This window comes from Pelobates fuscus, chromosome 5 (assembly GCF_036172605.1).
Source record: "Pelobates fuscus isolate aPelFus1 chromosome 5, aPelFus1.pri, whole genome shotgun sequence".
NCBI lineage: Eukaryota > Metazoa > Chordata > Amphibia > Anura > Pelobatidae > Pelobates > Pelobates fuscus.
The window spans coordinates 302,821,394-302,845,981 of record NC_086321.1 but is presented as its reverse complement, the minus strand read 5'-3'; the positions used below and the strand labels follow the sequence as shown (position 1 = coordinate 302,845,981).

At 42.7% G+C, this 24,588-nt stretch overlaps 1 protein-coding gene across 1 annotated transcript in view; it reads right to left on the bottom strand.

Annotated features, from left to right (window-relative positions):
- Positions 1-5,670: 5,670 nt before the first annotated feature.
- The window catches only part of RNF126 (ring finger protein 126), a 75,985-nt gene continuing 57,067 nt past the window's right edge, over positions 5,671-24,588 (bottom strand). The window contains exon 9 of the mRNA XM_063457336.1: positions 5,671-6,203. Coding sequence (XP_063313406.1) covers positions 6,051-6,203 — 153 coding nt within the window. The 3' untranslated portion in view covers positions 5,671-6,050. The remainder of the gene's footprint in view (positions 6,204-24,588) is intronic.

Here is a 24,588-nt window from a genome sequence, read left to right as displayed (position 1 = left end):
AAATATACATAGCACACAGTACAGCCTACAGACAACCTTCCCATATTATAGTCCAGAAGTGGCTAGGTTTGCCACAGTGAGGTTCACCTGGAACCCCTTCAATTTAGCAGATTGATTATTTATGGTTAGTTGGTATACTATTGTTTTCTTCACTACAACCATATGACTTCACAATTTATTACAGACCCGGTAAGCAAAACGGGAATGCCGATGCGTTGTCATGACAGACAGAACTGGAGAAGTGATCTGTGAGTACTCCTCCGGACATGCCCAAGCCGATCCGTTAGGATCCACTGTTTATGCTGGCTTTTGGTTAAGCTGTGTGGCAGAACTACTGCTTATTCATGTATTTTCCACTTGCATTGTAGGTTTCCCCTTGTATTAAGTGTATTGTGCCGTTTCCCTGTTCGGGAGTGTTTATACGAACAGAACCCATTCATCACTCGTACAGGGACCACCTATTGCCCCATTAGAACGTTCACACCAATAACATCAGTGCGAAACGGCAAGGGAAGTAATTAATGAGTGCTCCCCTAGGTGGCCGCCATTTCGTATAGATAAACGCAAACCAGGGGGAGCATTCGTATCCCGAAAGGGAAAAGCTTCCCTTACATGATTCTCGCACAGAAACCTCCCGAACGGAGACCGGTCAGGGAAATGTACTTGTGTGGGGTTCCTGAAGTTGGTGAGGACACTTTTGTGAGACCAAGAGACTAGGTCCCTTTTTCCAGAGCTTTGGCTCCCAGGCACAGAGGGTCCTGGGATGAAGACCCCTTACATGTGTGGCGGAATGGGTGCATCTATATTGTAAGAGGATCCAGAGTGGCCGATGAAAGGAATTAGCGGAGGTAACCGGCCGGGTTACCCGTGGTCAGCTACAGGGCTAAATAGTGTTTTTAAAGAATTCATTTTGAACAATATCATATTTCCAGAAATGAACATGTTTTTATGAAAGAAAAGTCATGCCAAACAAACTTAATTGCACATTATGTAGAAATTATTATAAGTAGAAATGTATATCAGGGTGTTCTAGTGAATTAACTACTTGGACTTTTACTTGGAGCTTACTATTAGACCTTAAACGGATACATGGCCATCCTAGGAGCTCATCTATCCTGGGCATCTGATACCATTTTGTCATTGAGTCTCCGATAATCTACACAGAAGCAGGTTGTTCCATCCTGTTTCGGTACCAAGACTACCGGAGACGCCCAAGGACTATCAGATTCTTCTATAACCCCAAGACGGAGCATCTCTTATATGTCCTGTCTCATATGTTCCCTGACAGCCTCAAGGATTCTGTAGGGGGGGGGTCTGTCCCCGGTGAGTGGCCAGCGGAGTGTACCCAGGTACGTTCGAAAACGTTGCTCGCTTCGTGGCTAACAATTACCGTACCCTTATATGCTCTTGGGGGCCCTAACTGTACTTCATCTAGGGAGCCTGTCTTATAATCTTCCCCCAGGAGGTCTGGCAGGGGAAGATTTTCTAATTCAAAGGAGGCGAGCACACATATGCCCACCACATCATCCGTTCTCTCATGGTAGGGTTTGAGCATGTTCACATGAATCTCCCCCCCCCCCCCCCCCACTACCAGAGCAAGGGCCAATCACGTAAGTGGTGTCACATCTTTGTTCTACCACCTGGTATGGGCCCTGCCAGGCGGCCTGTACCTTGTTGTAGCGAACATGTTTTAAAATCAAAACCACTTGGCCAGTTTGAAAGCTACGTCCCCTGGGGCCCATAATACCATTGGCGCTGGTGGGTCTGCGCGCGTTCTGAGTCAATTCCTCCAAGCGGTTGATTAACTCCATCACATAAAAGGTATAACAGGGGTACCATTCTGACCTACTGCTCCCTCCCAATGTTCACAGATTAAGTCTAGAGTGGCTAGACAGAGGGATATCTTGTGCTATCTGGTATAACTCCTTCCTATACTTCTGGGGGAAGACTAGTGGTCTGGTAGGGAACTGGCAGTGACTCTCTCAGAGTCCTGGTACAGTAATCTTTGGTGCCAGGAATACCCCGCTCCCTCTAATCCTGCCTGTGAATTGGTCACTTTGTCTCTCTATACCTGCACAGTAGGGTCTCTAAGGGTTTCCTGCCCAAATTAGGTGGGGTAATCCAAGGGAGTGGGGAAAAGGTTTGTGAAGGTTCTCCTACCTGGACCTCAGAGTGCAAGCAGCTCTCCGTGGTGTGAGCCTGGAACTGGGTAGGTCTCGGTGGCCTGGGTCAGCAAGAATGCGGAGGCCAACTGGTCAAGATAGTTCCCCAGCAAGACGTCGGCGGGGAGTTCCTGCATCAACCCCACTGACCTGGCAAGTGGGTAACCGACGAACTGTTCCCCCTGCTACCTGCACAGCTCCTGAACCTCTGGTTCGGTCGGCATCTGGGACCAGGTGTCGCTTGGCCAAGGTGGGGGTGGCTCCCCTGTCTCGAAGACCTAGAGTTGGCTTTCTGTTCAGATGCACCGACTGGCGATTGTGTTGCCGGTTGTCAGTAACAGCCTGCACCAGATCAGTTTCATACAGGGTACACCATTGTTCTTCTGACTATTCAGACATGGGGCAGCTTCTGTGTGGTAATAGAGGGCAGCTGCCCGCGCTGGAGGTGGTGGCCCTGGTCGGATCCACGCAGCTTGGTTCCTTCCCTGGGTGCAGTCTCTTTGATAGTGCCTGAACTGTTTGCAAAGGTGGCACAGTATGCAGCTGCGTATCAGGGTGCTTGGGGGTTGGAGATGGGACCTCCTCGTTGCTGTGCTGGTGGCCCAGGGTTGGTGTTCAGCAGTCTGGGCATTAGCCCGAGCATAGGCTGTTGCTGCCTGCGAGTGGCTTTGTATTCGTCGGCTTGGCGGGCAGCTGCAGTTAGGGTAGTAGGCTTCCAACCTCTCACTCATTTGTTTACTTCTGGATTCAGTCATTTTGTACTTTTGGATTGCTCCAACAAGATCAGCGGTGTGATTTCTTCTCCATTGGAACCAGGCTAAGGCTTCCTGCTGCATTCGGCAGGCCCATTCTGCGTGAGAATCTTTCTCCTGCCTTTTCATCTCCCAAAAGAGTCTTCTGAATGCTTCAGGTGTAATGGCATATCTTGCCGGTATCACCTCCTTCACCCCAACAATCTGCACTCTCCTCATCAGGTACGGCTCTGTAGACTTCCTCTGTCTGGCCAGAAAGCCTACCAGCCAGGATGTGCACCCAATCTGTTGGTGGTACTTGATACAGGTGGCACTGCCGCTCAAAGTCTTGTAGGAAGCAGTCAAGCTCTTCCTCCATTTCTAAAGATCTGTCTTTACCGCTGCAGTGGTTGTGGTACCTGGCACTCTTTCCACTTTCAGTGCTGCATACAGGTAATCTGTCCGTGTGGGGCCACTAATTCTTGCCCTAGCTGAAAAATGTGAATCCCAAATATTTAGTGACATCTGGGGATCACCCTTTTCCATCAGGTAAATATCCCTGCTGGTAAAATACTGCATGACTGCAAGCTTCTTAAAATAAAAAAGGTAAACATTTTACAGTGTAAGGGACATTATCAGCATTGTTTTCTAAAAAGAGAATAGGTGGGAATTGGAGGCCAAAATAGCTGAACATTAAACGGAGTGTTCTTTTTCTAATTTGGCTTCAATTTAAAGTTTGCTTTGAATTCCAGACAATTCTCACTTTGGTAAAGAAATATTGATGGCAGGATTATAGCATATGAGAAAAAAATGCTTAACTGTACTTTAACTGTTCACTTAGCTATAAAAAAACCACATATGAAACATATAAAAACACAAGATGAGTTTGTAGTTTTTTCAGTTTGACTGTGAATAAGTTGTTGGAACAGAGACATTTACAGGGAGATAGAAAGACACACTGGTAAATATTCTCATCACCAAATGCTAAAGAACTGTGAAAATGCAGCACCACTCTGCTTCAATTTGAACGTTTATCTAGTGTAAACTAGGAAAAAATAATTAGGATATCTAGGTACATACAGTCACATATTCACTAAATTGAGAATTGAATAAGAATTTCAAAATTAGGGTCAAAACAGCCACATTGGAAAACTTCTTTAGGTCAGCCATGATTAAAATTCAGCAATTCTGGCCTTTAATTTTAAATTCAGGTTGAATTTTTATTAAACTATCACTTGTGTAATTTAGGAGAATATTTAAAACCCAGCTCAAAGCTACACCTACCAGTGAGAGTGGGAAGTAAATGGCTGCGGCTGATTTGTAGGGTTGGGTTTGTATCTTTATTTTGTTACAATATGTATGTAAGCAAGCAGTTTGTGGTTTTGGCATTTCTCATCAAATGTATACAGTTACACATTGCCACAAACTTCTCAACACACCGTTCTTAAAAAAAAAAAAAACAAACAAAAAAAAAAACACAAATCCCTACGTCCCCATCCCCCCCCCCCCCCCCATTTAATACCGATAGATACATGCTGCAGGATACACACACACACTAACACTAATGACTATACCCACACATTGACAATGCTATTTTTTTTATTTTTTTTTAGCCATTCTCCTTTGTGCTTACCATTTATCAGCAGGAGGGTGTTTTCAAACTGGAAAATGAACCTCTGTTCAGCTTTTATCCTAGCTCCCAAAACACAAGTCTACATATTTCTCCCTGGTAGTCCAAGACAGGCCTTTGTGTGCCAGTTGAAGGACACACATCTATCGCTCTCTCTACCCGAATTAATATTAAAGAGGCTTAGTCACTTAGTATTTCATAAAGAGATAAGGATTATAAAATCGTAATCTGACTTTTGTCTTATGGAAAAGCCAGAGGTTGACGAAAGTTGATAAAAGGCGAAGCTCTGCTGAAAACGTTTACCCAATCCAAGCACCTGTTACAAAACAGTAATGATTTATGGAGGCTCCCATGGGATCGCCCATAGATTTCAGTGTTGTACTCTCTTTGGCATGCTCTTGGCAGAAGAACCAGAAGCCGAAGAGGGTCCACTGGATGAAGATGGCAGCAGTGCCGAGAGACAGCTTTAGGTAAAACCTACTACTGACTGCACCCCACACCCAAAAGAACCCAACTGAAGATGTCAAAATATAAAAGGATACCTGAAAGTAACATAATTGCTTTATTAGAGATGCCTTAACACTATTTCCCTCCACAGAGAGATTATAATCTAAACTGCACATTTCAAGAGCAGACTTTAGAAAATGGGTAACACACACAAACGAGTAAAATGGCAGCACCATGGGAATCTCATGTACCTGGAATTCAGTTTAAAATGGCTGGCAAGATAGAAAAGCAATAACCACCCATCTAGGTTATGAGTTTGCCTCTATTTAAGACATGCTGGCCAGTGATTGACAAAAAAAAAAAACAGTAATCAATAGCAGTATTTGTTGATCTACAACCATTTCCCTTTCCTGAAATGTATAAGAAAATGTGTATTATATGCATGATTTAAATGTGCAATGGAGGAATATTCAATTTACAGATGTGTAGAAACGGATGCAAGTGCACAATAAATGTTGTGTAGTGTAGAAATGCAGATTGTTTTTGGCAGCAGGCATATAAAAATTAAATTAAACAATTGGTTCAATCCAAACACATTCAAATGTATACTCTTGTCTTGAGTATGTTTAGTGAACATCTTTAAGAAAAGAGAAAAAAAAAGTAGCAATAATCTTTATGTAGTAACTGAGCACACCAGGAGTGGAATCAATCATTTAATTTAGAGATTAAAAATGTCAAACCATAAAAAGAAAAAGAATTTAAAATAAAGTAAAAGGAGTCACCAAATCTCCCCTTTTAAAACTGGGGCCATCTTAAACTCTTAAAAATAATAAAATAATATAACCACACCCAATCAATCTCTTTGCTCATTGAAGTAGCCACACTGTTTGAGTGAATGAGCAAGTTTGGTTCCGAACTGCTACCCAAATGAGCAGGAGGCAAAGAAAAAAATTCCTCACTTTGCAGTTAGGGGCTGTAGATCTCTTGAAGAAAGACCTCATACCAGCTCTGATTTAAGAGGCACCAGTGCAGCATAGGCAATGTGACCTGTGATTGCTCCTCAACTCAGGAATCAGAAACTCAGGAATCGTTGGCAGCATTATCATCAATGGGAGAGGTTGAAGAAGAGGAGGAGGTTGAAGAAGAGGAGAAATTCATGTCAGTCAGTCCAGGAGGGTTTGTTGCTGTATTCTGGCCACTCAGACTTTTCCGGCATACAGGACAAGTATCATGCTTATGTGAAAGTAAACACAAGAAAATTAATATGGTCATGTTGAGAATGGATATATATTTTACAACAGATTTAAGAAAAAAAAAAAAAAAAAAAAAAAAAAAACCCAATATAATTATACATCTTGAATGTTTCCCATGAATCTCTGCCAGTCATTTTGTGGAGCATAAGAGGAACAAATTGCAGTCCTTACTGTTCTTATCAAAAGTGATTATATATACATACATACATACATACACACACACACACATATATATATACACATACACACACACACAGTCATGGGGGCGGGAGTACGCCCTCTTTGAATTCTATGGTTTTACACATTAGGACATAGTAACAGTCATCTGTTCCGTAGCAGGTCTAAAAAGTACATGGCATATTACACTGTCATGATTTATTTAACAAAGCCAAAATGGAGAAGCCATGTTTTAAGTACACACTTAAAGCGGCACTGTCATGGCCGAATACGGTTTATTTTTTTTGTTACCCCCTCTCCCGACTCCACTACATCTAACTATCCCCCTAGTCACCCCCAAATGCCCCTAAGCTCCCTACATTACCTATTTTTTTCATCTTTATTTTATGCCCCAACCTATATTCAGGGCACCGCCATCTTTGTGTGGGTAGATGAAGTCCCTGTTGGACACGTCATCTGCCCACACTAGATAACACTATGAAATACCCGCACATGCCCAGTTCAACACTTGGGCATGCAAATTTAATCTATTCCTTCGTCAGGAAGAGGGGGTACTAGTTTTTTTTGTTTTTTAAACAGTGAGCAGCCACAGTCTGACATACTAGACATTCCCCATCTCTCGATATAGCAAGTAGGGGCAGCATTTACTAATACTAAGTAATCTTTACTTCGTATTAGTAAATGTGGCTGAAAGACCAATTTAGGCGTTTCAGCCTTTTGGTAGATAGCTCCCTAATACCATGGGAATAAGGGAGTTAAAGCGGCTGCAAGATGCAGCCGCGGCACAAATCAGATCGGAGTTTCATTCATTAGAATGAAATTCCGATCCGAATAAAGTCCCCAATTCCTAACACGAATAAGGGAAACTGTTCTCATTCTGTTAGGATGCAATTCGGTAGTTTTGCCGGCTTCCTGTCTAAGTGACAGGACGTTCGGCAACACTGACAGGATGTATCGCGGGAACAGGGAGGAAAGCTAAGAATTGTGGGAAAATTTCTCTGACCACCGGAAATGAAGCACTCTTTGCTCCACCGCTGGTCAGGCGTAGGAAACCTCCATAATACAAATAGTCCCTACTTTGTCTTATGATTTAAAGAAAACTAGAGCAGACAGGAAGAAATGGAGAACAGATCCTGAGAGAGGGAGAGAAGAGGAATCGATTAAAGGCAAGTTCGGCATGACAGTGCCGCTTTAATTGTTGCATAGGAATTAAGAGGCTAAATAGCAAACAGATGCTGCAAATTAAACGCCATTAATTTACCATTAGACAAGTGCAAAAACCTGTACAAAAGCCAAAGTTTTAGCAGTTTGCTGGTCTGAAGCATTCAAGTGTGTGTTAACACAATGCCAAGGAAGAAAGACATCAGCAATGATCTTAGAGAATCTAATGCTGCCATGTCTTTTTAAAGTTGAATCTGAACAAACCACAAAGACTTTTTGAACAATGTTGTTTGGACAGACGAGACCAAAGTAGAAATGTTTCGCCATAATGCACAGCACTACATTTGGCGAAAACCAAACCGCATATCAGCACAAACACCTTGTACCAAATGATTTGCATTTGTTTTGCAGCCAGAGGACCTGGGATCTCTGCAGTAAATAAGTCGACCATGAACTCTTCTGTATACAAAAGTATTCTAGATTCAAATGTGAATACGAAAAGAATCAAGGTGGTGCAATGGCCAAGTCAAAATCTGGACATCAACCTGATTGAAATGCTGTGGCGAGACCTTAAGAGCTATGCTTAAACAAATGCCAACAAACCTCAATGAACTCAAGTCACGTTGTAAAGAAGAGTGGGACAAAATTCTTCCACAATGTGAGCCTGAGGTCATACAGAAAACAATTACTTCGGGAGTCTGACAGCCGAGACAAGCAGTCGCGCGAGCTGAGAGCTCCGGCAGAAAACTGAGAAAAACGGGAAAAAAAAACCCGGGATAAGCACCCTAAAACAACCTACAAAGACACCGCAGTACCCCTGAGCAACATGGGACGGAAAACCAAAAAAACGCCGACCGAAAAACACCCACCCGGCCTCACAATAGGCGACATGTGGAAGCATGTGGATCCGACATGGCGGCGATACGCGGCTGTTGTTCCGATTTTTCGGATGATCCGTCCAGGGACGAATACCTGCCGGCAACCAAGGTGGTGAGACCCCCACAATTACACAGCTCCAACCCAGAGACAGCTCCGGTGACAATTGCGGCCCTCACGTGGCTGCTAGCGGACCACCACAAAGATCTGCACAATGACATCGCTGCACTCAGGGGAGACCTAAAAGGGATAACAACCCGATTAAACGCATTGGAACACACAGCCACAGACACCACCCGAGATATTGGGGAAATCAAGCAAACCATACTCGACATTCAACGCCAACAAATGCTCCATGAACACCGCATGGCGGAGCAAGAGGATGCAGGTCGGAGGGACAACATAAAAGTAAGAGGGTTCACTGAAAAAATCCCCGAAGCAGACCTGGCTCAGGCTGTTGCTCGCTTTATTGCCAAAATACTGCCACCCATGCAGGCCTACACGATCACCCCCGCTAACATATTTCGGATACCCAAATCCCCCAGGGCACCTTCAGAGGCCACACGAGATGTCACTCACTTTCCAATCCAGAACAGACAAGACAACAATTCAAAACGCCTTGAGGGAGAAGTCGCCACTCCAATTCGAAGGGATGACACTACACTTCTTCGCAGATCTATCGAGGGGTACCCTAGCATGGCAGCGATCCCTCCAACCACTTACCACGCTCCTCCGCCAAAGAGGCCTCAAATATCGTTGGCAAACAACCCACGTACTTACCGTACAGCAGGGAGTAGACTCCCACCAGATCAGGGAGTTGAACGATGCAACACGGCTGTTACAAACACTGGGCTTACCGCAAGACTCCCTCACACAGACAGACCAGCAGAGTGCAACGTCACCTCAACACTCGTGGGACCCGGCGAGATCTGTACCGTTTGTACCGACGGGCCGAACACCCGACCTATACGTGGCGCTCACCACCTAATAGGCAGACTCAATGGCACCAAGATAATCTATAGGACAGAGGGAACATTCCTCAGTTGGAGAAACAACGGACGAACACATGCATACAAGTACTCAACCTACACCGAACCTCGCAACGGTCAGGAGGTCCACTTCCTACCCGAAAGCACCCCCTAAATACCTGACTAATTGTCTCAAAGCACATGCCTTAACTCAACATGATGGCTACGGCAATAGGCTGAGGGGACACTTTTCACCCGGACTACGACTATACCTGGACTAACCACTCATAGCTTGCTCCCTCAGATGATTACAGGGCCCTGTAAAAATAGGATTTTCAAATTTTATTTTTTTCTTCTTCTCTCTCATTATATCAGTATTATTATTTCTTATTAGATGGCTACACGGCACCATATTTCCTTGTACACTAGCATGGGTGAACGCAGTCTGCTATTCCGAGCCGTAACACCTCTGCACACTAATAGCGACTGAAGCTATTAGGAGGTCCCAAGACCTCATCTGGTTTACGACTAACTAATCCCTGCGCTAGAATATGTATATGGGTTTGAATCCCAGCACTAAGCCACAAGCTGGCATACACATAGTTACGCAGCTGCTCAGCTACAAAACCCACTGTATCAAGGTCGAAGCAGCTACAGAGGCTCATATACCTGAAAGCAGGCTTCATAACATGCCTACCAAGCACCATAGCGTTTAACCCTCTCTCACACAAATACCACAAACGTCATGTAACGCTTACCACTAATATATCCGTTCATGCATTGTTTATTCTTTTTCTCAAAACTGTATCTACATGCCACAATATGTTGAAACGTGCCTGTTATTATTTTGCTTGCGACTGCTATTGGGGCTGAGCAGGCCTACTGTTATCGTCATTACTATACTATGCAAAACAGAAAATGCAAAAATAAAGAATAAAAAAAAAAGAAAAAAAAAAGAAGAAAACAATTACTTCAAGTTCTTGCTGCTAAAGGTGGCGCTATAAGCTATTGAATCATAAGGTGTACTTTGTTTTTCCACACATGGCTTCTCTATTTCAGCCTTATTTTTGTTAAATAAGTCATGACATGGTGTAATATGTCATGTGTTGTTGTTCATCTAAGGTTGTATTTACCTAAAAAAATGTTTTGTCAATCTCTTTAATTTATTTTTTTTGGTATATCAATGCACAATGAGATACAAAAAAAAAGAGGAGGGTTTGCATTTAAGATGAGAAACATGCGTCTTCATTTGACAGGATAGAGGTATGTGTTGCAGCAGTAGTAACTTAAATATCAACATTTATTCAAGAGGGTACTAAATGCATAGGGAGATCGGCCATATGGTGGCTATGGACAGAAGTGTATCCCAATCAGGGTGATAGTGTCAGGCCGTTTTCTAGGTGTGTCCCTAACCAAGTGGGTAGCAAGGGGAGTGGAAGGGGGGGGGGGGGGGGCAGGATGTTCGTTTGAGTGGCGATATGTGTGCGGTATCACCGGTTAGCGTTTGAGCGGTGCCCTATCATTTGGATGCCGGAACGCGTTGTTAAGGTGAGTGTACACCGTTCACGTGTCAACCAAATACTTGTAAAAAGATTAAACGAAAACAAACATGACATTGCATAAGAGTTCGAGCCGCAGGTTGGTGTAAAGTTCCTCTGTGTAGGATCGGATGATCCTTTGATGTAGAGGGTGCAGCCATTCTAGCGCCCTACCTATTCAATTCTGGGTTTCGGTCTGGAGGGATCATCTTGGCCGGAATACCCATAGCGTTAGAAGGTAGGTGCCTCCGCTAGTAAGGAGATTTTATGTACAGTCCCATTGTGAGTGGCCACTAAGAACCTGCGTGATCTCCAGCTCCCGGTTCTCTCGCCACTCACCTAGCTCATGACCCGATGGGGTTCAGCCCCCCTGAAGAGGGTCCAGAAATCCTGCACTTGTCGCAGTGTTCGGCTGGTGCTGTGAACATGGTACATCAGATCATAGGGATGGCTGGGGCTGGTGGGGAAACCAGCTGGGACCGTTTCAGAGTAATGTGTCCCCCTTGGATGGCATAACACTGGGGTTAGATGATGACCTCTAGGCAGCATACATTTGCCTTTTAGTTTACACCCGGATACCACATGCCAACTACCAGTGGGTTTTTTTCACTTTATTTTATAGCATTATTTTAGTTATACATGTTTCTTGCTCAAAGTCATGCCATATGAATCTAAAATCTTCCAATTTTTTGCATTTTATTAAAAAAATAAATAAACTTGTGCAAAATGTTACACATGCCAAACAAATGTTATAATCTGTCAATATCTGAATTGCGCATAAATGTTTCTATCATATCCCCCCTGTCTCGTCTTTCCTCCAAGCTATACATGTTAAGATCTTTTAACCTTTCCTGGTAAGTTTTATCCTGCAATCCATGAACCAGTTTAAAGGTTGGTTGATCGCAGCACTAGAGATAACCTTAGGCAAAAAAGAAGGCCTGGGGTGCAGGACCACCTTTTCTTGATGAAATATGGTGAACTCCGGAGAAGAAGATAGAGCTCGGATCTCACCTATTCTCCTAGCGGAGGTGATAGCCACCAGGAAAGCCGTCTTGAAGGTAAGCAGCTTGATGGGGACCTGAATCAACGGTTCAAACGGTGGTTCACAAAGTGCTTGAAGGACCAGAGACAAATACCAGGAAGGAAAAGGTACTAACCTGGGAGGCCTCTTCAACCGTATGGACTTAATGAACCTTCGTACAAGCATACAAAACAGGGTAGTACTAGCGCTAATTTGCAAAGAGTGAACAATGGATAAGCAGCTTTAACACCAAGTTCTTATCTTTAAGAGTGAGTTCAGTGGTAGTGTACTGGTGAAGCGCTATACAATATTAAATTATAACAATAGTGTTTTTTCTATTTACAATTGGTGAATAAACTTTAACATGTGAATATATGTATAAACAGTACCTTTTAGGTATATACAGAAGTGTTCTAAGTTGGTAATCAGTACCTTAAGAAAAACAAAATATACCAAACATAGTGTAAACTGTGACAAAAATGAAAATAGATTTAAATTAAGAGGGAAAATTCCCACTCACACTTTAGAGAGCTAATAATATATAGCTCAATTTGATCGCCTGTGGGGTCCGTAGAGGCGACCCTATCCCTTCTTTTTGCTGGATATTGTTGTCTTAAAATTCTGAAATGTTAAAACATATATATGGTGCAGTACCGTATGGTTCCAAATGTATGTGAAAAAAAGAACAGATTTGTACTCACAGACACAGAGCCATCCACATCGGCTCTGATCATATACCCGTGATCAGAGCCGATGTGGATGGCTCTGTGTCTGTGAGTACAAATCTGTTCTTTTTTTCACATACATTTGGAACCATACGGTACTGCACCATATATATGTTTTAACATTTCAGAATTTTAAGACAACAATATCCAGCAAAAAGAAGGGATAGGGTCGCCTCTACGGACCCCACAGGCGATCAAATTGAGCTATATATTATTAGCTCTCTAAAGTGTGAGTGGGAATTTTCCCTCTTAATTTAAATCTATTTTCATTTTTGTCACAGTTTACACTATGTTTGGTATATTTTGTTTTTCTTAAGGTACTGATTACCAACTTAGAACACTTCTGTATATACCTAAAAGGTACTGTTTATACATATATTCACATGTTAAAGTTTATTCACCAATTGTAAATAGAAAAAACACTATTGTTATAATTTAATATTGTATAGCGCTTCACCAGTACACTACCACTGAACTTCGTACAAGCATGTTTGAGGCAATGTCACGAACCAGGAAGTGACTTAGAGCTGAAATCTGGCCTTTGAGCGTAGAGACCCCTAGGCCGGCTTCAAAACCATCCGGCAAAGAAAGAAAGAATTTCCGGGACAGATGCTTTGGCAGGATCCGACCCTCGAAGTGAACACCAGGTTCTGAACTTCATCCAAACCCTGAAATAGATTTTCAAAGTGGACAAGCGGACAGAAGATAACAAAACGTCACATAAATGTTCTGAAAGACCATGTCCTTGAAGGATCATCCTTGCAGCAACCATGCCGTCAGGTGAAACATTTCCAGGGTTTCTACGGGAAGAGTCACATTCTCTAATATGGTGGAAGAGATTGGGAGAGACCAACGTGAGATGTCATATTTTCCACTACTGAAAACCAACTTCTGTTTGGCCAGAAGGACAGGACTGCTAAAATTCTTGCCTTCTCCCATCTTATCTTCTGAACAATCCGTGGGATGAGAGCGACAGGAGGGAAAACATAAGCCATGTCTAAGTTCCAAGGGATCGATAGACCGTCCAGGACATCTGGGTAATCTCCTGCTTGGAGAGAAGCAAATCTCTGTACTTTTCTGTTTCTCCTTGTGGCCAACAAGTCTATCTCTGGCCTGCCGAAGCGGGAAACTAGCTCCAAGAAAACTTGGTTTGATAGCGCCCAGTCTGCCTGAGACCAATGATTTCTGCTGAGGTCGTCTGCAATAACGTTTAGAGACCCTTTGATATGGGTAGCTGAGATTGCGAGAAGATTTGCTTGGGCCCAAGACATTATACGGTAGCAGAGATCTTGTAGAGCTTTTACCTTTGTGCCTCCTTGGCGATTTAAATAAGCCACTGTAGTGGCGTTGTCCGACTGAATCCTCACTGTCCGATTGGTGATGACTGAACTGAAGGATACCGGTGCCTTCCAAACCGCTTGTAATTCCCTGAAATTTGAGGAAGCGCATGCCTCTTCCCTGTTCCAAAGACCTTGATGGAATTGAGAACCTAGATGGGCGCCCCAACCAGTCTGGGAAGCATCTGTGGTTATCGTAATCCACTGTTTTTGTGCAAACGATAGGCCTTTTGAAATGTTGCTTCTGTCTTTCCACGAGTTTAGTTGCTTTTTCACCACTTCGGATAGGTGGAAGGTAGAGTCTAGATCTTCCTGTTTTCGGGTCCATTGGGAAAGAATGTCCCATTGCAATGGTTTTGATTCTGCCTTTGCCCAGGCCACTGCCGGGATTGCAGAAGTGAGGAGGCCTAGTAACCTCATAGCATCCCTGATTGAGCTTAGGTTTTTCTGCAGCTTTGATACGGCTCTTAAGATCCTCCTTTGTTTCTCTATTGGTAGAAACAGAGACAGGGACTGTGATTCTACCCGAAGACTCAAGAATTCCAGGATTGGATTGGATTTTTTCAGGTTCAGGATCCAACCGTGATCTTTTAAAACCTTCATAGTAATCTTGAGATGATCTTCTAGCAGTTGTTTCGATTTGGCTTTCAAGAACCAATCGTCCAGGTATGGAACAATCGAGATACCTTTCAGACGTAAGACTGCTGCTATGGGTGCCAGGATCTTCATAAAAACTCGAGGAGCTGAAGACAGGCCAAAGGGTAGAGCCTTGAATTGTAAATGGAGAATCCTTCGCTTTCTTGTTAGAACTGCAAACCTGAGAAACTTCCGGGAAGATTCTGAAACTGGTACATGTAGATAAGCATCTTTTAAATCTAACTTTGCCATGTGATCTCCTTTTTGTAAAATGTGCGTTACAGACAGAATACTTTCCATACGGAACTTCTGGTACGGTATGCAGGTGTTGACTTGTTTTAGGTCTAGTATCTGCCGAAAGGATCCATCTGGTTTTTGAACCAGGAACAGGCGGAAGTAAACTCCCTGAAATTCCCAACGTTTGGGTACCTTCTCTACCACATCTTTTCTTAAAAGAAGAAGAGCTTCTGTTAGGAGTGCTTCTGTTTTTTCCTTGAAGGATAGTTTGATAGTAGGAAGGAAGGTTGTGGTCTTGTTGAAAACTTTATTCTGTAACCTTCTGAAATTGTTCTTATAATCCACCCATTTGATGTACTCTTTTTCCATTCGTGGGCGAAGAACCGAAGGCGTCCTCCCACTCTTTTGGCGTCAAAACTTCCTCTTTTGGTCTTGCCTGTTGGATTCTTGTCTAGACCACTGGCTGCTGTTTCCATCCTGTTTTTGAAACCTTCGAAACCACCCTTGGTAACGAAAGGACCGCTGACCCTTGTATTGAAATATTTTATATCCCCGTGTTCTTGATTCCAGAGGTAGGGCTTTCTTTGTGTCTGACATTTGTTTAATAATGTCTTCCAAAGGCGTTTCAAAAAGTTTGTTCCTCTCAAAGGGTAATTCACACAAGGCTGCCTTAGACGCTGAATCAGCTGTCCATGTTCGTAGCCAAAGAGCTCTTCTGGCCACTGACGACAACCCCATAATTCTTGCTGCTAAACGAAGAGACTCAGAGGCATCCAAAAGAAATTCATTGGATAATTTCAGTAGGAACATAAGATGGGAAGGATCTGTATCTGATTTTCCCATAAGGGACTCTTCCAGGGCTTGTAGCCAAACGCTCTGAGCCCTGAGAACCGCTGAACCTGCAATTTCGGCTCTGCATTGGTATCCCGCAGCTTGAAAGATTCTTCTACATGAAGTTTCGGCTCGTTTGTCCATTGGGTCTTTAAGTCCTGAGACTTCGCCAATGGGTATAGTGGTTTTCTTTGACTGCTGGGCAATCTGAATATCTACTTTAGGAAGATCTTCCCATTTTTCTTCCGACTACAGCTTGAACAGCAGTTTAAATTGTTTAGAAAGAAATGCACGTCTTTCAGGATTCTTCCATTCTCTATAAAGGAGATCCAAGATTTTAGGTGACATCGGGAAACCTTTAACCTTACCCTTGGTAGGTTCAGTTTCTTGTACAGCTGTTGTCACTTCTTTAATACATTTCTTCAGCTCTTCTGGTGGGAAGCCCTCCTCCACACTGGAAGCTAGGCTGTAAATATCAGAAGGTGAAGAAACGTCAGACACAGAAGGAGATCTATTCCTCCTACGTTTCTTAGGCAGCTTCTCTTGAATAGGCAGTTCTTTCTTCACAGCATCTTTAAAAGACTCATACGTCTGGGACAAATTTTCCTGAAACCAGCCCAGGAAGGATGCCATATCAGTCTGCTTTGCTTTCTCTAGCAATTCCGTAGAGCACTGATTACACGTCTTTTTGCGACATCCGTCAGGTAGAGGTACAGCACATTCCAGACAACATAAGTGCTTAGATTTGCTTGTGGCTTTTTTGGGGACAGATGTTGACATCTTGTCTTTATCCGCTTTATCCGGAGATATAGGACTAGACATATCTGTGGAATCAGAAAAAAAAAAAATAGAAGCATGCATAATAATAGGTGAATAAAAGGAGAGTTTCAAGAGTTAAAGCTCACCTTAAATCACCTAATGTCTGTGTAGGAGGGCTGGTGACACGGAGAACCAGAACTGTACACCCACCCTTGAGGTCAGAAAGGTTCTGCACAGCTTATATACCAAATTTTTTTAAATCTTTTTTAATTTGGCGCCAAAACCCCGGTTTCGCGCATGCGCAGTAGCGCGATTCCGTGTTTGGTGGAACGCAATGCCTCCCGGGCGTGCGTTCCACCGCTGTGCGCATGCGTAATGTCATCGAGTAGGACCGCCTGGGAAGTCACCATAGAAGCCACAAAAAGGAAGTACCCGGTCGCGTTCCATAACGCGAGACCGAAGTACTGTGCCACTCAGTTCCCGCCCGGAGAGCTATCGGGCACTCACCTCCCCGATCAGCAGCCTGTGCTGATAGCACCTTTCTCCACCAGAACTGGGGAACCTGTCCGTCCCGTTGCCAGGACAAGAAGAACTGGCGGGTGATTCGGTCTTGCAGGTTTTAAGGAGGCAGCAGGCGGAGCACAGCTATAAGATTCAAAGAAGGGGGAGCTTCTTGTCCAACAACGTAAGGAACATCCCCACTTGTGAGTACTGACACTATACGAAGGGAAAAACAAGCCCTTCACTTTTCCCGTACATTAAATACATCCTACCCTCACATCATGCCTATAGAATGTAAGCTCGTTTAAATAGGGCACTCGACACCCTCCAGCTCGTCTTGTTGCAAATACATATGTTAGTCAACCAATTGTACAACGCAAAGAAATTTGTTTGCGCTTTAAAAATAGAAAATAATAAAGCCCAAAAGGAATACTAGATCACACTCACAAACCACAAATGGGGAAATGCATATAGGTACATTTCAAATCTTACTAGAATTCCAAATCATGAATCTTTAGGTCACATTAAAAAAAAAAAAAAAAAAAAAGTTCTCTATTCCATATTAAAAAAATAAAAAATGTTACTTACCGTAAATTCCTTTTTCCTTAATATGGTGGCAGTAAACTAGGGATGTGCTTTTCCCTGGGACAAGCATCTGAAAGAAACATAAAAGATCCTCCCCCACTAGGTATAAAGTACTAACCTTACAAGATCCCACAGTTTTTAACAATAAAACACTAGAGACCCAACACTGCAAAAAGAGAGGGAACATGTACTGCCACCACATTAAGGAAAAATTAATTTCCGGTAAGTAGAATTACAGTTTTTACTAACATATGGTGGCAGTACACTAGGGATGTAGTGTAGTGTAGTGTTCCCTAGGGCGGGAATTAGGAAACCACTGCTTGTTACACCTTACGCCCGAAAGCCGCTTCAGAGGCAGAGAATATGTCTAGCCTGTAATGCTTCACAAAAGGTGTTGAATAAAGACCACGTAGTTGCTCTGCATATATCCTCTGGGATGCTTGAGCCTTTTCTGCCCAAGAGATAGCCATAGCTCTAATTGAATGTGCTTTTAAAGATGTAGGCAAAGGCAATTTAGAGGAAGTGTAAGCCAATTTTATGGTATCTACGAGCCATCTAACCAGACTAGTCTTGGAAGCTGTAAGACCTTTCAATTTTCCCAAAACATTTACAAAAAGATGGTCTGATCTTTTGAAGCCAGATTAACTATCAATATAAATCCTAATGGCTCTTCCAACATCTACAGAAAGATAAGTCCTGTGCTCACTCCCATCACTACTGGGCGGCAGCAAAGACAACAGTACACATTAGCCCCAATATATAGTAAAAAACAAAGAAAAACAAATCTCTAATGAGACAGAAAGGGGTATTTTTTTTATATACACCCACTTATATTATTAACCCTTATGTGTACTATGGTCATTGCTGCCGCCCAGGAGTGAGCGCAGGACTTCTCTTTCTGCATTTGTATCCATTTTTTGTATCACTCACTCAGCCTGGTTACAATGCAGCCGCCCATCCCATGTGTTCCCTTTTAAGGGTTAATATATAGGGGTGTATATAAAAAATACCCCTGTCTCAGATTTTTGCCAGAAGCTCAAGGAAGCAAGGCGAATGGTAAGAGTTAGGACCCACCTGGCATATGCCAATTTTTCTCCTGTTAAGAGGCCGACGGGTTACCAAACGATGACCTTTGGAAGGAAAGATAGTTTTGGATGAAGGATGACCATGTTTGGAAAAAATATAGTGAATTCTTGAGATGATTAAAGAGCCTGAATTTCACTGACTCTTTTAGCAGATGTTATTGCTACTAAAAAGGCTGTCATAAGAGACAAAAGCTTTAGAGAAATTTCTTCCAAAGGCTAGAATGGTTCTTCACAAAGGTCCTTAAGAACAACGGACAAGTCCCATGCTAGAAAGAAATTCCTCTTTGGAGGTCTGATGAGCTTTATTGTTTTGAAGAATCTCTGAATCAGAATATTGGAAGCCAAAGTAAAAACTGGCATCTTTCATTCTTAATGCCGTTGTGATGTAAAATCAGCCTTGCAGCAGCCAGGCTGTCAATCTGAACATTTCAGGATTTTTAGGAGAATCCACTTGTTCTCCAGGAGATTTGCTGATCGTGGAAGTTCCCATGGCCTTAAAGCTATTGTGCTCAAGGCAGAGAACCAACTTCGGTTTGGCCAGTATGGGACTAGTGCCAGAACCAACGCCTTGTCTGTTCTTATTTTTTGTAGAATCCTCAGAATAAGGCTTACCGGAGGACAGACAAAAGCAAGGTTGAAGTCCCAGTTGATCGATAGACCATCCAAGACCAGTGGAAAGTCTGCCTTGAAAAGGAAGACAACATTTTCTACCTTTGGAGTTCTTCCTTCTTGCCATAAGGTCTATGACTGGCATCCCGAATTTCTTCACAATCTGAGAAAACAAAACCGGATTCAGGGACCATTTGTTCTGAGACATTCTTGATCTGGTGAGGTCGTCTGCTATGATGTTGTTTATACAGCAGACTGTTGAGCCCAAAAATAATTATTTTGCAAAGAATCTGTAGTTTTCTCACCCCTGTACCTTTTTGTATTTTGATATATGTGACAATAGCTTGGTTGCCTGATTGTATTTTTACTGCCTTTCCTAGAATGAGGGATTTGAACGGAGGAAGGGCATAAAAAACACATAATTAGTTCTTTGAAATTGGATAACTCTTCTACTGACCATATGCCTTGTTTCATATGATAGTGAAGATGATCCTAAGAACCTAGATGCGATGCGTCTGTGGTGGTGATGATCCAATCCTTTAGTTGAAATGACAATCCTGTTGAAAGAAATCTGGTTTCTGTCCACCAGGATAGTTGATCTTTTACTGGCTCTGATATCTCCATTATGCAATGCAACATATAGCTTGATTCTTTAAATTCGATTGGCAGGAGGATACTAGGAAATTCTGCTTTGGTGGATCCGAGAATCTGATCTTGTAACCATGGTGTGCAAATTTTTTTTTATCCTTCCTCCCACTTTTATGGCGTCAAAATCTTTTGGCTCTCTGTTTTGAAGTCTATGCAGTCATCAAATCTTGGATCTTTTGTCTACAAAAAAACTGATCTTTCTTGATAACCTCTCCAGCTTTTATACTGGAAATCTTATATCTAGGCTTCCAGGAAAACTTCCTGCCTTGAGGAAGTGCCTTCTTCGTTTCAGACATCTGTCAAATCAGTTCTTCCATTGGAGATCCGAATAACATTCCTTTCCAAAGGAAGTTCACAGAGTGCTGCCTTAGAGGCTGTATCGGCCGTCCAGGCTTTAAGCCATAGGGCTATACGGGAAACAGATGTTAATCCCATGATACGAGTCAAGAGAGTCTTATTTATTTATTTTTTACAAAATTCTTTATTTTTCTTGTGCAGTGTTAATAACATAGGTATGCGTTGACATATAGTATAGCCCTGAACAGTAGGGAGACAATAGTAGTTTGCATGTCAAGACAATCTGCACAAATTTTTTGTGAAGAGTAAAAGGAAAAATAAACATTGTAAGAGATCACAAGAATGATAATGCATCAGGGAGCAAAGGTTTAGGTAGGATATGCATGAGTAGTCTGATGAGTAACGAGATATAGCGTACATAGATGCATTATAGAGTTGAAACACGGCAGACCAATTAAGCACAGGGCATAAGGAGTAACCACTAGTTGCAAGATTTGATAACCAGAAAATACCCTTAGCTAGGCTGATTAAATGTGAGAAAAATTATAAAAGTAGAGTAGGTATGTATTGGGTAGCATATAGGTAGACCGTAATCTGTCTACAAGATTACATAGTTACATAGCTGAAAAGAGACTTGCGTCCATCAAGTTCAGCCTTCCTCACATATGTTTTTTGCGGTTGATCCAAAAGAAGGCAAAAAAAACCCAGTTTGAAGCACTTCCAATTTTGCAACAAGCTAGGAAAAAAATTCCTTCTTGACCCCAGAATGGCAGTCAGATTTATCCTTGGATCAAGCAGTTATTACCCTACATTGAAAGATTATATCCTTGAATATTTTGTTTTTGCAAGTATGCATCTAGTAGCTGTTTGCACATCTGTATGGACTCTGATAAAACCACTTCTTCAGGCAGAGAATTCCACATCCTGATTGTTCTTACAGTAAAAAAACACCTTTCCTTTGCCTTAGACGAAATCTTCTTCCTTCTAGTCTCGTGACCTCGTGCCCTATGTAAAGTCCGGTTTGTGAATAGATTTCCACACAATGGTTTGTATTGGCCTCGAATATATTTGTATAATGTTATCATATCCCCTCTCAGGCGACTTTTTCTAAACTAAATAGGTTTACATTTGTTAACCTTTCTTCATAGCTGATATGTTCCATCCCTTTTATTAATTTTGTAGCCCACCTCTGCACTTTTTCTAGTGCCATAATATCCTTCTTTAGAACAGGTGCCCAAAATTGCACAGCATATTCAATTTGTGGTCTTACCAGTGATTTATAAAGAGGCAAAATGATATTCTCGTCCCGAGAATGAATGCCCTTTTTCATGCATGACAATACCCTACTGGCCTTGGCCACTGCTGATTGACATTGCACATTGTTGCATAGTTTGTTGTCTATAACAATTCCCAAGTCCTTATCGTGTGTTGTTATCCCTAATTCGCTTCCATTAAGGGTATACGTTGCTTGTGTATTCTTTACGCCGAAGTGCATAACTTTGCATTTTTCAACATTAAATTTCATCTGCCATTTGAGTGCCCAGTCCTCCAGTCTATCTAAATCCCTCTGCAGCAAAGTAATATCTTGCTCACATTGTATTATTTTACAAAGTTTTGTGTCATCTGCAAACACTAAAACATGACTTTCAATGCGGTCTTCAAGATCATTTATAAACATGTTAAATAGAAGGGGTCCCAGAACAGACCCCTGAGGGACACCACTTGCCACCTCTGTCCAGCTTGAAAATTTACCATTAATGACAACTCTTTGTACTCTGTTTTTAAGCCAATGTTCTACCCAAGTACAAGCATTTTCATCTAGACCGATTTCCTTGAGTTTGAACACTAATCTTCTGTGTGGAACTGTATGAAATGCCTTGGCAAAGTCCAAATAGATCACATCCACTGCAATACCCTGATCTATACTTCTACTTACTTCTTCGTAGAATGCAATCAAGTTAGTTTGACACGACCTGTGCTTCATAAAACCGTGCTGATTTTTGATTGACAAGACACATCGTTTAATGAGATGTGTATTCAAACGGTTCTGCCTAGTTTTACATAAGATATTCATCTCAAGCTAGGTATATGTTACGTAAGCTTAATCCAAACCAACAATTCTGCTATGCTAACCACATTTTACAAGGGTTAAATAGACCTATAGCGCTATGCATGAAATCAAGACATAAAAATTATTTTTGCAAGGTGGGCTAGGATAGCCACTGGGTCAGTCCTGTGGATGAGATCATATAAAGTCCCGAGTGTTCAAGATTACCAGGTGACCAGCGTGGGTTTATGTAGTCCGTGCCCGGTTCTGGCAGGATGTTTGCTCTGATGGATGCTTTGCGCCTCACAGGAGAATCCTGGATGTAGGTGCAGTTATTGTCTTAGTTTCCCGGGCGTATAAGGTGGGCCCCAGTAGAATGATGATGTCCTCCACAGGTACAAAGGTTTCCCTTTTTCAACCCAAAATGTGTGGTGTAAGCATCCCTTTGGTCAGCCGACACTTCTCTGGGGCAGTTTTCTGTGGTGGTCAGATGGCGTTGGATGGCTGTCTCTGCAGCAGGCTCCATCTTGCTGGCAGATAGCACATGTGGCTGGCGTGCGGCAGCAATCTTGGGGGATGCTGCCGGAGAGAGTGTGCCGCAGCAGTGTGTTAGCTTACGGCCCAATTTGGCGTGATAGTTTCTTGTGCAGACTAAGTCTGCGTCCAGAGAGGGGACGCCAGACGCCGGAGAGCTTCCGTCTCAAGCTCCTGCACGCCTCGGGCCTTCGTCGGGTCACTGTAGGTGCCGGGCAGAGTCTTGAAAGGTATCCCCTCGTAGCCCGGGATCATTGTGATCTTTGTTGCGGGTGGTTGGGGAGTTTTAGCCTCCAGTTTGCGCCGATTTTCCGCCCCCAAAGCAGGAGCTCAGACTGAACACGTCTGATCCCGTCGGCGGTCCGGCCCCGCCCCCCCCAAGCGAGTTTTATTACTTCTGTTATATCCAGAAGGTGAACAAAAATGTAAGGTTTCTTAACAGGTGTACAATATCCTTATCTTGTTGATCTACTATGAATCTTCTAATGCCTGAATCCAGTAGGTCTGAGCTTTAGCTACTGAAGCTCCTGCCATCGCGGCTTTACTTTGGATACCTGCATCTTGGTAAGCCCGTCTGCAAGAAGTTTAAGACCTCTTATCCATTGAGTCATTCAAGCCAGAAACTTCCCCAATTGGAATTTTTTTTTCCACCACAGTTGTGCTACCTGTACATCGACAACTGTCTTCCCATCTGTCTTCTAACTTGAAAACTTGTTGAAATGTCTAGATATAAAAGCCCTCTTCTCTGTATTTTTCCATTCCCTATTCATGAATTCCAGAATATGTTGGTGTCTAGGTAAGGCCTTTTTATTGCTTCCTCTGGTATATCCTCAGGTAAAGCAATATTAACTTCTTTAACAAATCTTTTTAATTCCTCGTGTGGGAACCCAAACTCCACTAAGGAAGAATAACTAGAAGTGTCTGAAAATGCAGACATTGAACATTCACTAGAAGACAATCTGAACGAGGATCTTTTTTGTTTGGCTTTTAGAAGTTGGCACTTGAACAGGAGCAGGTGGATATGCGTTTGAAGGATTCAAAAGTTTTAACTAGGTTGTCTTTAAACCAAGATAAAAAAAAAATATATAGATTTCATGTCCTGTTGCTTAGATCTTTCCAGCATTAAGGACGAACATTGATTGCAGATTATTTTCTTTGTACCATATGGTTGAGGTGTAGAACATTCACTACATACCAAAATGCTTTGTCTCGTACGCATACCAAAATGCTTTGTCTTTTTTTGGGCACTGGAGCAGTCCCTTTGTCTTTTTCCATATTTTCAGGAGAGACCGGACTAGACATACCTGCAAAACATATTTAAAAATAAAAACCTTAGAGATTTTAAAGATTGAGATAAAATAAATCTCACCTCTATAACCTCTGACTTCTGAAGTTCCGATCTCACATGCAAAGTAGTGCGATAGGAACTTTGGTGGAACGCAGAAACTTCCAGGCGGGCATTTCACAGCTGTGCGCACGCGTCCTATTCAGATAGTGATTTGCGGCCTCTAGGGACCACCCTCTAGTTCTGCCGGTAGCCGCACTCGGCATAAAACAAGCCGCTCCTACCTGCTCTCTAATCCTGCAGGTTGGAGCGTGGCCGCTCAGCTCTCCACCCAGGAGGCTATCAGGCCAGTTCCCCCAGGCATCACCCTGTGTGCCTCACCAGTCTTCCACTTCGCTTCAGATGATCGTTCCTGTTGAAACAAGAAAAAACTGTGGGATCTTGGAATGTTATTTTATACATAGTGGGGGAGGATATTGTATGTTAATTTCTTTCAGATGTTTGTCCC